General features: G+C 28.0%; 4 protein-coding genes across 4 annotated transcripts in view; 2 read left to right on the top strand and 2 right to left on the bottom strand.

Moving 5' to 3' along the window:
• Positions 1-1025, top strand: part of Agpat1 (1-Acylglycerol-3-phosphate O-acyltransferase 1) — a 2385-nt gene extending 1360 nt beyond the window's left edge. Inside the window, exons 2-4 of the mRNA XM_017911621.1 lie at positions 218-533; positions 616-781; positions 868-1025. Of these exons, the coding sequence (XP_017767110.1) occupies positions 218-533; positions 616-781; positions 868-1025 (640 nt within the window). The remainder of the gene's footprint in view (positions 1-217; positions 534-615; positions 782-867) is intronic.
• A 2111-nt stretch (positions 1026-3136) lies between these two features.
• LOC108555802 (calcyclin-binding protein) lies at positions 3137-4150 on the bottom strand. Its single transcript, XM_017911625.1, has 2 exons — positions 3976-4150; positions 3137-3793 (listed from the first exon to the last, which is right to left on the bottom strand). Exons 1-2 carry the CDS (start codon positions 3994-3996, stop codon positions 3140-3142), a joined length of 675 nt encoding a protein of 224 aa, XP_017767114.1. The 5' UTR covers positions 3997-4150; the 3' UTR covers positions 3137-3139.
• Positions 4151-4774: 624 nt separating this feature from the next.
• On the top strand, positions 4775-5434 carry LOC108555801 (uncharacterized). Its single transcript, XM_017911624.1, is given in 3 exon segments — positions 4775-4925; positions 5071-5129; positions 5132-5434. Coding segments are annotated over 3 exon segments (486 nt in total). The 5' UTR covers positions 4775-4801.
• A 287-nt stretch (positions 5435-5721) lies between these two features.
• On the bottom strand, positions 5722-7722 carry Sin1 (SAPK-interacting protein 1). Its single transcript, XM_017911622.1, has 7 exons — positions 7650-7722; positions 7424-7564; positions 7000-7268; positions 6757-6926; positions 6378-6674; positions 6074-6315; positions 5722-5989 (listed from the first exon to the last, which is right to left on the bottom strand). Exons 1-7 carry the CDS (start codon positions 7720-7722, stop codon positions 5787-5789), a joined length of 1395 nt encoding a protein of 464 aa, XP_017767111.1. The 3' UTR covers positions 5722-5786.
• Between the last annotated feature and the right edge of the window lie 6639 nt (positions 7723-14361).

Raw genomic sequence — 14361 nt, 5'->3', positions numbered from 1 at the left:
TTATATATTATATGTTTTATTTTTATAATATACAAAAAATAATGTATAACAAAAGAATAACCAAAATTTATTATAATTATATGCCATATCTTTTACAAATTATAAAATACTCTACCACTTTATAATAATTTTATTACTAACATAGTATATCATATCTTAATTATATTAACTAATAGCATTTTATTAATTGTAAGTAACATACGAAATATAATTTTAGATTAGCATCATCCGTGTGTTCTTGTTTTACTAACTTCTTGGGAGTACGTTGGGAATTGAGGGGAAAAGAACATTTAGAACAAGAAAGAGCATGTATAATAGTAGCAAATCATCAAAGTTCTTTAGATGTAATGGGAATGTTCCAAATATGGCCAATAATGGAAAAGTGTACAGTTGTAGGAAAAAAAGAGATTTTTTATGCATGGCCATTTGGTTTAGCTGCTTGGTTTTGTGGATTGATATTTATAGATAGAATGAATTCAGAGAAAGCTCGTTCAGTTATTAATACTGCCACAAATCATATTAAAGCTAAAAAGGTAATTTCTCTTACATAATATAGGAATTTCAAAGGCAATTTTCAATGTTGCTTATATTCATCTTTACATGTCTTTTATGTAGATTAAATTATGGATATTCCCTGAAGGCACTAGACGTAATACTGGTAAAATTCATCCATTTAAAAAGGGTGCTTTTCATGTTGCAATTAACTCTCAATTACCCATATTACCAGTTGTATTTTCCTCTTATTATTTTTTGTCCTCTGAAGAAAAGAGATTTGACTCTGGTAAGTTTTATTCATGCATAAATACTAACATTTGTTCGAATACAAATATTAATAACAAATATTAACTATGAATTGATAATCTTAAGGTCAGGTTATTATAACATCATTACCTCCAATATCTACAGAGGGATTAAAGACAGATGATGTTGAACATTTAATGCAAAAAACACGAAATATTATGATGGAAGTTTTTCATGCAACTAGTCATGAAGTACAATTTTCAAGTACTTCAGTTACTTCCTAAAATTTAATGGTAAATTGAGTAAAAATTTTATTGTTGATATTTTGATTATAACTAAGTCTCAGTTTGTAAACCAAAGACTAGTTTTTTCTATTTTATTTATCATTATTTCAATAAATTTGAATATTTTAATGTTTTATGAAGTATATGATATCTGTTAATTACAATTCATGTTCATTTTCCTTGTTTTAATTTCATTTCCAAATCTGATATTATATTTGCATTTTAACTTTAATAATATTCACATTTTGTATTGTTTATTATTAATAATAGTTTTATACTATTACCTTATTTGTTTTTAACAAATTTTCTAACAATTGATGTTTTTTAATATCATAAATACATGTGAGTCACAATACATCTTTATATAAAATTTATGAATTTTATACATGTATAAAATAATAAAACAGTTTCTATAAAGATAAAAATATTTAGATATAAATAATAATTTCCACTTTACAAGTAATTTGAACAATTCTGCTAGAAGACCCATTTATTACATGAAAAATCTCAGTTGAAATCTTATGAGTGTGATGTTAAATTACAATTTTGTGAGAATTTTTAAATGTTTTAATCCTTATTTGTGCTTAACCATCCTCATATATGTTAATTATACTTATATGCAAAGTTAGAATATTATAATGCTAATTACATATTATATTGAATTTTTGTACTTTTAAATTAAAAATATTAGACAATGAAATTATTTATGATGTATAAAAATTGATGAAAACATTATTTAGACAATACTGCAATATACATTTCAAAATAGCAAATTTCATTCTAAATAACACATTACGCTGTATGAGAAGTATACGTCTTTTTTATGTTTTACGTGAAATTTGATATACTAATGTATATTTTTATATATTCACTATTATATATTTTACACAGTTTGTACATATTATATTTATTTTTTTTCCACTTACTATATATTTTTGTAATTCAGTTTACATTGTCAATTAACAAAAAATGGAACTATTGTAACTATTAATGTAATCTAAGAATTATAACCTCAATTCGTAATGGTAAAGCCTTGTTTCAATATACTGTTCATTTTATATATAATTAGCTACCAAAGTTAAAGAAAATATAACTTGTTCGTATTACTTCCATAAAACTAATACCTGATAAATAGTCAAATTATAATATATATTTATGGTTACCTAATATTTGAATACTAAATTGTATTGATTATATTACGTTTTTATGTTTTTTAATGATTAAAATACTATTGTTATATTATAATTGAAGGAATTTTTCAATATTAAAAAAATATTTTAAAAAATTACATATACATATATTCTGAAGTTTGTAATTAAACAATTTTTATAAATGTGAAAACTCAATATTGTATTAAGATTTTTAAATACTAATATCAATATATTTGTAAAAATAAAAAAACAATGATGTAAAAATAAATAAAGTAAGTAATAATATTTAATTTATCTATTACTGAGTATAATTTAATGTTTATATAGCAATGAAGGACATAAAGTTAACATAGCGAAATTTTTAATATCTTTTTAAGTATGCAGCTGTGTATATTTACACAAACTGTGTTAATTATAAATTTTATAAAAAACATAAGTAAGAAAATTCTACATATATTCTACATGTAGAAATGTATAAATTTTGTATGACCAATGTAAAAATAGTAAATAAAATTGTTCAAGCATTCTTTTACATAATTTTTATTATGAGCAGTTAAAATTGATAGTATACAATATGAAGTAAATTACCCTATGCTATGTAAACAAATAACAAACATAAGAAAAATATTTTTACAGATAATCACAAATTACATTATTAATATATAATGTTACTGATATTGTTGCAAAAAAATTATAAAATACATACATTACCAATAATTAAAATAAACAATCTCTTTGTATGATCAATAATACATTAATTTGGCAACATTTACAAGATAAGCATGAAAACGTTTTTTTTCTATAAAAGCAATATTTAAACTGAACATATACAAAACATATACTTAGCACTTCTATACTTATTACATTCGATAGATAGATCTAGATTTGTTTTGTATATTAATAATCTATAATATAATAAGTTTATGTTATTAAACGTGAAATTAACAAATTAAGAATATTATTTTATAGTCTTGATGACTTTTTCTCATGACCTTCTGCCCAAATTTTGGCTATTTTCTGCTTTAATTCATCATCTCCTTCTTGATACATTTTCTGCATTAAACTCATGAAATTTGAACCCAAATTATCATCTTCACCAGTGCCTGCCATTGCAGATTTTTTTAATTCTTTGATTCTTTTTTCTACTCCTGTCACATGTGACCAATGTTTGGCAATCTTTTTAGCCAAAGATACGACCAATGTATCTGTTTTGATTTTGACAGTGCTATTATCTGGATCAATATCTTCACATAAATTGTTAATTGCTAAATTATAGTTTTTATTATCCAATCCAACAACATGAAGATCTAAAGACTTCTCAGTAAATTTGCAAGACACAGCTTCCTTAGGCAGTTGATGTACATTCTTTAATGTAACATACAATTTTATCATTGTGCCTGATTGATCCCAACCATAGTTATAAAGTTTAACTTCATAAAATTTTTGGGGAGAATTAGATATTGAACTAGTTGGTTTTGGTTCCAATGTTTTATTCTCTTCTGTTAATTTTATTAACTCTGTTTGTAATTTCTTAATTTCAAGATTAAGAACATCTTTGCTTCTTTGACGACTCGTTTTTAAAAGTAAATTATTTAATTCTTCGATATCCAATTTTAGCTGTAAAATAAAATATGGTTGTCTTCCCTATAGGTTATATCTTAATAAAATTTCCTTCATTCCGCGCAAACTTGCATATATAAATATGCATAGTTACGTGCATAATAATTTTATTGTAAACAGTATCTCAGCAATTATTTTATTATAAAGTAATTGTATAGATCAAAATCTATTTTACTTACCTCATCAGCTTTTGTCGACATCGCTTTCTTTAAAATATAATCACAAGCAAAAATTTTTAATTGTTTAATAACAAAGAAAAGGAAATTCGATATTTAATTATTTCTTTAATAATAATGTTCAAATGATAAAACTCGAAGTTTCTGCGTTAGATCGGGACAACACGTTTCGACGAATGAGAATTGACTGCGACATACAATGTAGGTACCATTTGGCTACATACTCGGTAGAAATTTCTGGAGGGTTCTCAAAATTTTACTGTATAGTGTAAGTATATACTTTTCATTTTGAATTACCTTACAGTGATTAAAGAAAATTCATACTATCATACATCGTGAAATGTGTTTGGAACACTTCTCTGAAGTAGAAAATTGTTATGTTAATAAAGTATCGAAATACCTAAACATTTATTTACTGTTATATCAAATGTTTAATTAGTACGATATATGCGATATTTCGAAATTTCGAAAAAATATAAAAGCATTAGAGAAATATAAAATGATCCTATTCATGTTTTTAAATAAAAAATAAATTTTATTTAATTTTCTAATTAATAAGTAATTAATTTTTTAAATTCTTTTTAATAAAAAATGTAATTAATATATTACACGTGTAGTACAATATAATATATATATGAATACATTTGAAAACTTTTATTTAAAATTATAATACGAAAATGACAAATACACGTTTTACATGATTTTTGGTATAGTTTCATATGATCATGTGAAATTTGACATCGTAACATGATTGGTTGATTTGAAATTGAATTAACTCTTTGTTTGAATGTAAACTGTTTTTGTACAGAAAATAGGGTTAATTGTTAGAATGGATAGTCTTTATTCATTAGATGTTTCACATTTAGACAAGGATTTAAAAGATAAAAATGCTGTACATAAACGACGATCTTCTGTTTTTCAAAGTCGTACAATTGTGTTTGACAATGATGAAGGTTAGTTAATATATTTTGTTTTATATCGTAACATCTAAATGTCAGTGTCGTTTTGTTAGGTTTTCTAAGTGTGAAATAATTAGAAACGTATTTTTAATTAATGTTAATAATTAATATTTTATAATTGAACGTACACAATTTTCAGAGAATGAAAAGATGGTTGATGATAAAGATGCAGCAAGATGTGTATCTAAAATATCGGACGTTGGATAGAGACTTTAAAACAAAGAAGGACGCTGCGAAAGAATCTTGCAAAACAAAAATTGTGTTTAGAAAATCAAGGTCAACCTATTGATTTAAATATTCTAACAGAGTGTGAAAAAGTCTTTATCGGAGAACGACCAAATTATCAAATCATTTATAAAAATTATAAAAAGCTGTCAGACACAGTTGTACAAATATCAGTGTTACATAAACTGGTATACAAATTAAATGAAAAATTTATTTTGCAAATGGAAAGAAAACTACGTAAACTTACTGACAAAATTATTGAAAAATCAGATTCATGACATTGACAAATAATTTTTAAAGTAAAATCACTTATAATTTAAATACACAATCGTTTTATGAGATTAATTATTAACAGTATAATTACAGATGAATGAAATAAACAAATATTTAGTTTTATATAAAATTAATTCATATTTTACATATACATCTATTTGTATTATAAATAAAAATAAATAACAGAACAAATAATATCACTGTATAAGGAATTTTTGGTATGTCTATATGACATGCTATGAGAATGATAATAACATTATATTTGTATGAAAGGAAACACTTGTTTCTGTCCTTATCACATTAACATAGTTAATGCTTTAAATAATTTAAAATAGAATTTAAAAACCAATAGAGCTGTCATCTATGCAAATGAAAACTTTTTCGCCTTGCTGCCTTTCTTTCCTTCTGAGATAAATATTCTTTTCTTGATGTACTATTATGCAATTCCAATATGTGATTTATTTTTCTGACAATTTCTTCAGCTGTCATTGAATCGGCTTCAAATTCGTGATTTTTAAATGATGCAGATTGATGCAGAGAATGCATTTGGCCAGATGATACTGCAAAAAAATGATATTTTTGAAACTATCAGATAACTTGCTCATATGATACATGTATTACACATATGCATGAACTAAACAAACCAAAAATATTTTCAGAAGTAGAAGAATGCGGTGTATAAACTAATGTAAAAATTGTTTTTGATCCCTTTGTTTCTGTTATTTCACACCAGGCAATATTGTCTATTTGATAACTAACAGCTCTTTGTCTATTCCAAAAACGACCTGCACCTTTTCCTGTTATTATTGGATTGATTTCAATTTTTTCACCAGATATTCCTAAACATATTTCAGTTTTTGTCCGGACTTTGTTAATTATGTATACCCTATATAAAATATTACACATTAGTTATAAATTATTTCATAAATTTGAGTATGTATAAAATACCTGTATGACTGATATAATGGAGCTTCCATAGCAGTTGTATGTCCCTCCATTTTAGCTAAATCTTTAGCAACTTCTGCTTGTTCTTCATTTTGACCTTCTAGAAAATCTTCTTCATTCGTTAATTCTACCCAATTAAACATATTATGTCGCGTCCTATCGCATGGTTTCATTTCTGCAAGACCTAACGTTGTGAATTCAAATTTGGATATTGTTTCCCTAGGGTCTAAACAGGGTAAATCCCAATCAACTTCTCCATCATCTTCAGTAAAATATAAGCCATATCTTGTAATGTCATCTCTAAAAACATTAAAATAGCAATGTATTCCTCACTGATAAAAGACTGATTAAATATGAACAATTTTTTAAAAGGAATTCACACTTTAAAGGATAATCTGGATGTTCATTTGCATATTTATAGCAGATTAATCCAATGAATTCTAACACTTTTGCTGTAGAAAGTACAACTACTTGAAGGGGATACATTCTTTGTTTTTTGGGTAACATACACATAAATATTCTGTATTTTCGTATTGGAATATCTACTTGTGCCTATAATAAAATTTATATAAATAGTATCGTCAAATATCATTGTCATTTAATTTTATGATTTATCGATACATACACTACCATCGAACTTAGCATATTCTATGAATGGATTTTGTGGTACATTTGGACATTTTTCAAGTTGTTCAGATAAAAGGGAATATTTTTTAACTTGGCTAGTCTTTTTACGGAAATCTTTCCTCTGAAACAAGTCTGATTGTTGAGTAATTGGTACAACAGAATCATTTTTCCACTTTACACTGACTTTAGCAGCTTTTTTTCTTTCAAGCTCCATTTTCTCTAACCTTTGGGCAGTGTTAGTATGTTCTCTATGACTGTATTCTATATCTGTATTAATATAAAAAACACAGATTTAAAGCAGATATATTAATTCCAAATGATTTTCTGAATTTTTTTTTCTTCTCATTATAGTTATAGGTTCAAACGATATTATTTTTTATAAAAACAAAAAATGGTTCTATGCTTTTTTTAAAAAAACTTACCCATTTGTATGTCATAAGATTCTGCAAGGACATCCAAATCTTCATCGTCGCTTTCTTCCATACCAGGATAACATTGTAACATACCATTTGACTTTAGTTGTTTAGGTATATCTTCTCCAAGCATCACCATCTCGCATTGGCCTTTTAAAAGTACCAAGTTTAAAGTTCATTAAGAATATACTAAATATTACTTTAATGTTTAACCTAAACAAAATTTATCATGTACCTGTGTTGTCTGTTGATAAAAAACTATCTCTGATGTGTGATAAAAGCCAATGTTCATTATCGTAGAATGCCATTTGTTCTTTTTTAGATATTCTTGAATCATAAAAAAATTTCTTTTTAAAATTTTATTTCATCACTATCTACTTACACGAGCTTGCGTCTTACATTACTTTGCGTGTGTACACATGGTGTTTAAGCATTACCGACAGGTGGCAGCATCTTTGTCTGTAAAGAGGAATAACATCATCGTTATCGTAATCATTTAATATATTCTCGAATAATTAGATATTTCACGAAAATATAAACTATTACAAGATTTTTCTTATTATATTTGCAAAGAAATAAATTTGGTTATCATAAATATAATAGCTAATATTCCTCCAAAAATATATGTTACAAAATATACATATGTAAGTACATATGTTCGAGTCAGCAAGTTCATAGAAAGTAATCGCAATGTTGAACCAGTAAAAGAACTGGAACACCCTTGATTTCGAAATCAAAATCAAGATAGAAATTCAGCCTAGGATTAAAGAAGGAATATCCAGTACTATCAAGTAAAAGAAAGAATGTGATTAAAACGAGTAGAAGGAGAAGTGTGCCAGAAAATAAACAAAGAAAAAAGATCAGAGAAAATGAAACCACAAATTAAATGATGAGTTGGTAGCTTTCTATATATGAAATGTTCGACTATTTAAAAATCCGAACAAAAAAGTCGCAACTAGCGAGTCTTCTGATTTTATGGAAATCGTATCAACTGTGATATCGGCTTTAATTTTGTTTCAAGCGAATCAAAGAAATCGTGTTTAAAATCACGATATATGTATTTCGAATATAACATTCGAAAAAGAACAATTGGAGAAACACTCGATTTAAAATAACCTGAAAAAGAATCACGAATAAAATTGTTGTATGAGGACGATTTATTGCAGAATGTAAAAGAAATAGTACATATTTACTTACGTTTAACAAAGCATTCTCGTCGTATATTATAATAAGAAATTTTATTTTTTCTTTTTATACAGGAAAATAGAATAAGTTAAACAATAAATAATTGTATAAAAATCTATATTCCGTTGATGCTCATCCTCTCTCCTTTCCTGTTATCTCTTCTTCTTCCTTTCTTTCTCTCTTATAAGAGAACTCTACAAGAATTATCCGATGAATATTAAAGATAGAAATTTGTATTGAACAGTAATTTCTGGAGCGGTCTGATGAAGCCAACGCATAAAGCTAACGCCTATAATGTTACTTTTTATGCGTTCCGTTTTGATGCGAATCGTTGGAAATACGTATTTCCCTCGAATAGTGGCAAGTTTACAGTCCAGCCATCGAAACAGCCACTTATGAGAAAACGTTTCCTATCGTATATGGCTGTAGATGAAAAGCAAGTGCGAATTTACTTTTTTATTTAGCTGCGTTTTGTATATTCGCGATTATCGCGTCCCGATTGAAATGGGGGGAAACGAATCGGCGTTTAAATAGGAGCGAAAAATGTCTAACAAGGAGAGTGCAAGTCCTTCGGGTCACCAATTTAGTTAAAACCTTACAGGTTTATAGATCTCGTCATGCAGTTCAAAAATATATATCATTATAGCCGCAAATAGTCAATAATTTTTGAGATATTTGTGATTAAAGTTTTATTACTTCTTTAATTACAGATTTAATTCCAGTAATTTTCAAGTAGAGTCGTAGTATGACGGCGACAGTTGAGAATTCCTATGCTGGATGACCAAGATTCAATTTCCAGTCCATAGGTTTAAAGTTTCTTTACAATCTATTTTTTATTTTGTATTCATTTTTCGCTTATGAAACCATTGTAAATAAACAGTTGTAAATAAAATTTCTTAATAAAAATATTTATTTTTTACGCTTTCTTATGTTAGTACATATTTATTACAAAATAATAAGAATATTATGCAAGAAAAACACTTTTCTATAGTAGTCTTATTTACTACAGAAAGAAAACAAAAATATAAATCATCATTAGACACAGGACCCATACAATCATCATTAGATACAAAACCCATTGCTCATGTAAGTATTGATTATTAAATTAAACATTGTATAAGAATGTTGCTATAATTCCAACTATGCTGTGCAGCAAAAAATGTTCATGAATTAAGTACAGAAACTTACAACTTTATTAATTTTCTGTTACCGAATTGATTTATTAAGATATATTAAGAGCACATAATTAGAAGAGGTATCTATAAATATAAGACCGTAAATAAAAAATCCTAATTTCTATAATATAGTTACAATGTAAACAATAAACTAACTCTTTCTCTTTCTTTATAACTTCTAATTCTTCTTGAGTTTCTACTTCGTTGTCACTTTCCCAATCGCTACTATAGTCTTCCTTCCCTTTTTTATTTGCAAGTCCAGGTGGTTTAACAGCTGGTTATGAGCTCAAATTTGGACAAGTTAAATGATCATGAGCTGATTTTCCCGTATTGCTAAACTTTTTATTTAATATCACAGATTCTACTTCATCTTCCTCTGCTGTTTCACCAAATGATAAAAGATTGAAATCTCTGTAACAAAATTTTTCATTGCAAAGAATAATACTATCAAAACTAAATTATGCAAACATTTATGAACTTTACTTTACTGCTGCTGTTTTAGTTCTTAAACTGTCCTTTACTTCTTCACTTTTCTGTACTATTATTCTTCGCATAATATTAGAAAATGAACTGTTCAATAGTATAGATTTTACCAACCTTCGAGGATAAAGTGGTCTATCATAATACAAAAAAGAGGAAATATTATATTTATATTAATTCTTGATATATTTTCTTGTAAACATTAAGTTTACCTCACCTACAAGTGCTTCTTCAAGTTTAATCATGTTATATATAGTTTCTCCAGAAACTTTACCAAAGATTGTATGTTTATTCTGCAAATTTGGTGTAGAACTAAGAGTAAAGAAGAATTGGAAACCATTGTCATCTTTTCTAGCATCAGCCATAGAAATTAAATCTCGTCGACAAAAATGTAATTTTGTATGAAATTTGTCCTAAAACACATATATCCAATAATTATTATTTAATGAAAAAGGAATTCATTTTATTTTTAAATATAGTCTCACTTTAAATGGTTCTTCATATATTTTACCACCTTCTCCAGCATTTGTGGGATCATCACCTTGTGTTATGAATCCTTTGATAATTCTATGAAATATAGTGTCATCCTATTAACCTTCCACATGTAATTGTATGAAATTGTAAGTCTCCTATAATAAAAAAAGTCATTCGTTAATAAGATGTCATATCAAATCTTTAGTCATTTATAAATCAGTCAATCTCATTAGGAGGTAAGACGTACCTTTTACCTCCTTTTAACATTGGCTTTACTAGTCTAATCAATTGCATTATTACAGCCCCATTATTCCTGTTGCTTTTATGTCTCCAAGTTCCTATAGATATTTCTACACATTTGTGCCTTAATGCAACATTTACACTCTATATGAAATTTACCTTTAATTTTTATAACTATTACCAAGTGTTTATTCTCTATATCTTCTATGATCCTTATATTTGCATGTCCATGCCACACTTCCCAGCCTGTTGGTATATTTGCTGCCCATTTTTTGTTCCTTGATTTCACATAGTATGTATTTCCTCCTCTCGCTGCTTTAATTTGAACCACTCCCTTTTTTTTATATACCTCAGCTCCATCATTCTGAAACTTAATGCATCAGCAATGATCATTGACTTTGATCATTGATATTAATATTTATTTAGACCAGGAATTCAACATACCTATCAATCTTACTGTATTCTTTATATCTAGTTGTTATAGGAGGTCATCACCTAAATTAATTTTATTCCCTTTTGTCTATCTAAGCCATCTCCATTGTATGAATCTTTATTTGACTATCAAAGATTTCTATCTTGTATGTTAAATGATCAGCTAACCTAGAATCCAATAGACATATCATAACTTACATATTCTATTACTGTCTTAATTTTTGGTCGCTATAAAATAAACTTCTTGGCATCTCATGGCTCTTCGCTGGTGATATTCTATGAGTCCAATATTTTTTATACTGTTTCATGCAACTGTTTATTTCAACAGAATATAGTTTTGCATTTACTATATACTATTATACCGAACAAACCTAATCAAAAAGCATAATTTTGGAAATAGAAGCCAAAATATTCTAATACGCAGCATGATTTTACAGCCACTGACACATTCGGCACTTTTTTTAAAAAACGCACCATCGAAACCAAAAAAAAAATATCCAATCCCGTTAGAGAAAATTCCACTCTACACAGATATATAGAACAAACCTAATCAAAAAGCCTAATTTCGAAGATAGAAAAGAAAAAAGTAAATTGCGCAGCACGATCTGACAGCCACTGGCAGTTCCGGCACTATTTCTCGAAAACGCACGCACGAAACCGAAAAAAAATATCCAATCCAGTTAAGGAAAAAATCACTCTACGAGAATCAGTGGAAAAATCCGATTCAAAAGTCCTAATTCAAAAACTAGAAGCCAAAAAAGTAAATTGCGCAGCACGATGTGACATCCACTGACACTTTCGGCACTATTTCTCGAAAATGCACGCACGAAACAGAAAAAAAATATCCAATCCAGTTAAGGAAAAAATCACTCTACGCGAATCAGTGGAAAAATCCGATTCAAAAGTCCTAATTCAAAAACTAGAAGCCAAAAAAGTAAATTGCGCAGAACGATTTGAGATCCACTGACACTTTCAGCACTATTTCTCGAAAACGCACGCTCCAAACCGAAAAAAGATATCCAATCCCGTTAAGGAAAAAATCACTCTACGCGAATCAGTGGAAAAATCCGATTCAGAAAGCCCAATTCAAAAACTAGAAGCCAAAAAAGTAAATTGCGCAGCACGATATGACATCCACTGACACTTTCGGCACTATTTCTCGAAAACGCACGCACGAAACCGAAAAAAAATATCCAATCCAGTTAAGGAAAAAATCTCTCTACGCGAATCAGTGAAAAAATCCGATTCAAAAAGCCTAATTCAAAAACTAGAAGCCAAAAATGTAAATTGCGCAGCACGATCTGACACCCACCGTCACTTCCGGCACAATTTTTGGAAAACGCACGCTCGAAACGCAAAAAAAATATTCAATCCCCTTAAAGAAGAATTCACTCTACGCTGATAAATAAAAAAAGCGGAGTCAAATGCCTAATTTTGAAGATAGAAACCAAAAAAGTAAACTGCGCAGCATGATCTGATTGCCACTGACATAATCGGCACTATTTTTCGAAAACGCACGCTCGAAACACAAAAAAAATATGCAATCCCGTGAAGGAAAAAATTACTGTACGCTGTTATGTCGAAAAAATCTAACCGAAAAACCTAATTTCTGAAATATAGGCGAAAGAGTATACTGTGTAGAACGTTTTCACAGGCACTTGTTTTTCCGTTACTTTGTTTCATATGTGCACCTTCAATCGTAGTATTATTGCCCTACTGGTTCGAGAAGTCTATTTTAGGCAGTAGTAACGAAATATTTTAGTCCACAATAAAAATTTAGGATGAAAAGGGATAATACGTAACTATGTTGCATTTCAACGTCAAGATCGAAGTAAAATTGAGAAAACTATTAAAAAGTTGCCTATTCAGAGTAATGTTGATCAAACGTTCCAACGAACTGTTGAAATCTAGAATCTTTTACAGCAGATTGTAATGGACAATGCGGTAGTATTATAGGATCCCGCACTCACACCACTTTGTTTTCCACATGCATCGTAATACGATTTGCACTATGTAACATCCCTTTTTTCACATATAGTATATTACCACCGAAGAAATGTTCACAGTTAGTAATTTTAAACTTCGTAAAATAATTATAACGTCAATCAGCAATATCACTACTTCTCGAAACGTTTTGAGATTTAATATTTCACTTTGACGCGTGAGAATTTTCCATCATTTGTTACTGGTATGCCCGCTTGCCGCCAACTGGAAGTTTGTTGCAGCCGGATACGCTAGGTATTTTAGTAGCGGGAAAATGTTGCATCTTTGAAATAACTATATGATAAAGATTCGATGTAGAATATCAAACGGTGTTTCTTATATTTAATAATATCAATGAAGCAATTATAAATATATTTCTGTTGCGAAAAATTCCAAATTTCTACAATTAATTCATGAACTGGAATTATTAATTATTTCATTATACTAATGGAAAAACACATCATTAGTATCTTCGGCAATGGTTCAAACACTCTATGCAATAATCACCAATAATAAATTAAATAACAAGAAATTCATGTCGAGAATTGTATTAGAAAGGTCGCTAAGGCTATTATGATACAATTATAAAAGTTGATGAATTAATTATAAACGTATATGAAGTCACAGATGAAGGCGAGTGATTTTGTGCATGGTAAAAAATAAAATGAAACTACGATGGTTATATGCTTAGGTACTTTTTATTCACTTTGAAAGTTTCACATATACACGATCATTGTCAACGACATAATTCCTCGGTTCTCTTCTTATAACTTGCATTTTATATTTCATCCTTTCCTTCATTGCTCTGATAATATAAATATAAGACAATCAATAAAAATTCCTAATGTCTATAATATAGTTACAATGTAAACAATAAACTAACTGTCTTTCTTTATAACTTCTAATTCTTCTTGAGTTTTTACTTTGTCGTCACTTTCCTAATCACTACTGATGGTCTTCCTTCCTTTTTTTTAAGTG

Source organism: Eufriesea mexicana, unplaced genomic scaffold (assembly GCF_001483705.2).
Source record: "Eufriesea mexicana isolate 0111107269 unplaced genomic scaffold, ASM148370v2 scaffold283, whole genome shotgun sequence".
In the NCBI taxonomy this organism is placed as follows: domain Eukaryota; kingdom Metazoa; phylum Arthropoda; class Insecta; order Hymenoptera; family Apidae; genus Eufriesea; species Eufriesea mexicana.
The sequence above is the reverse complement of the archived record's forward strand: the minus strand, read 5'-3'. Positions and strand labels throughout refer to the sequence as shown.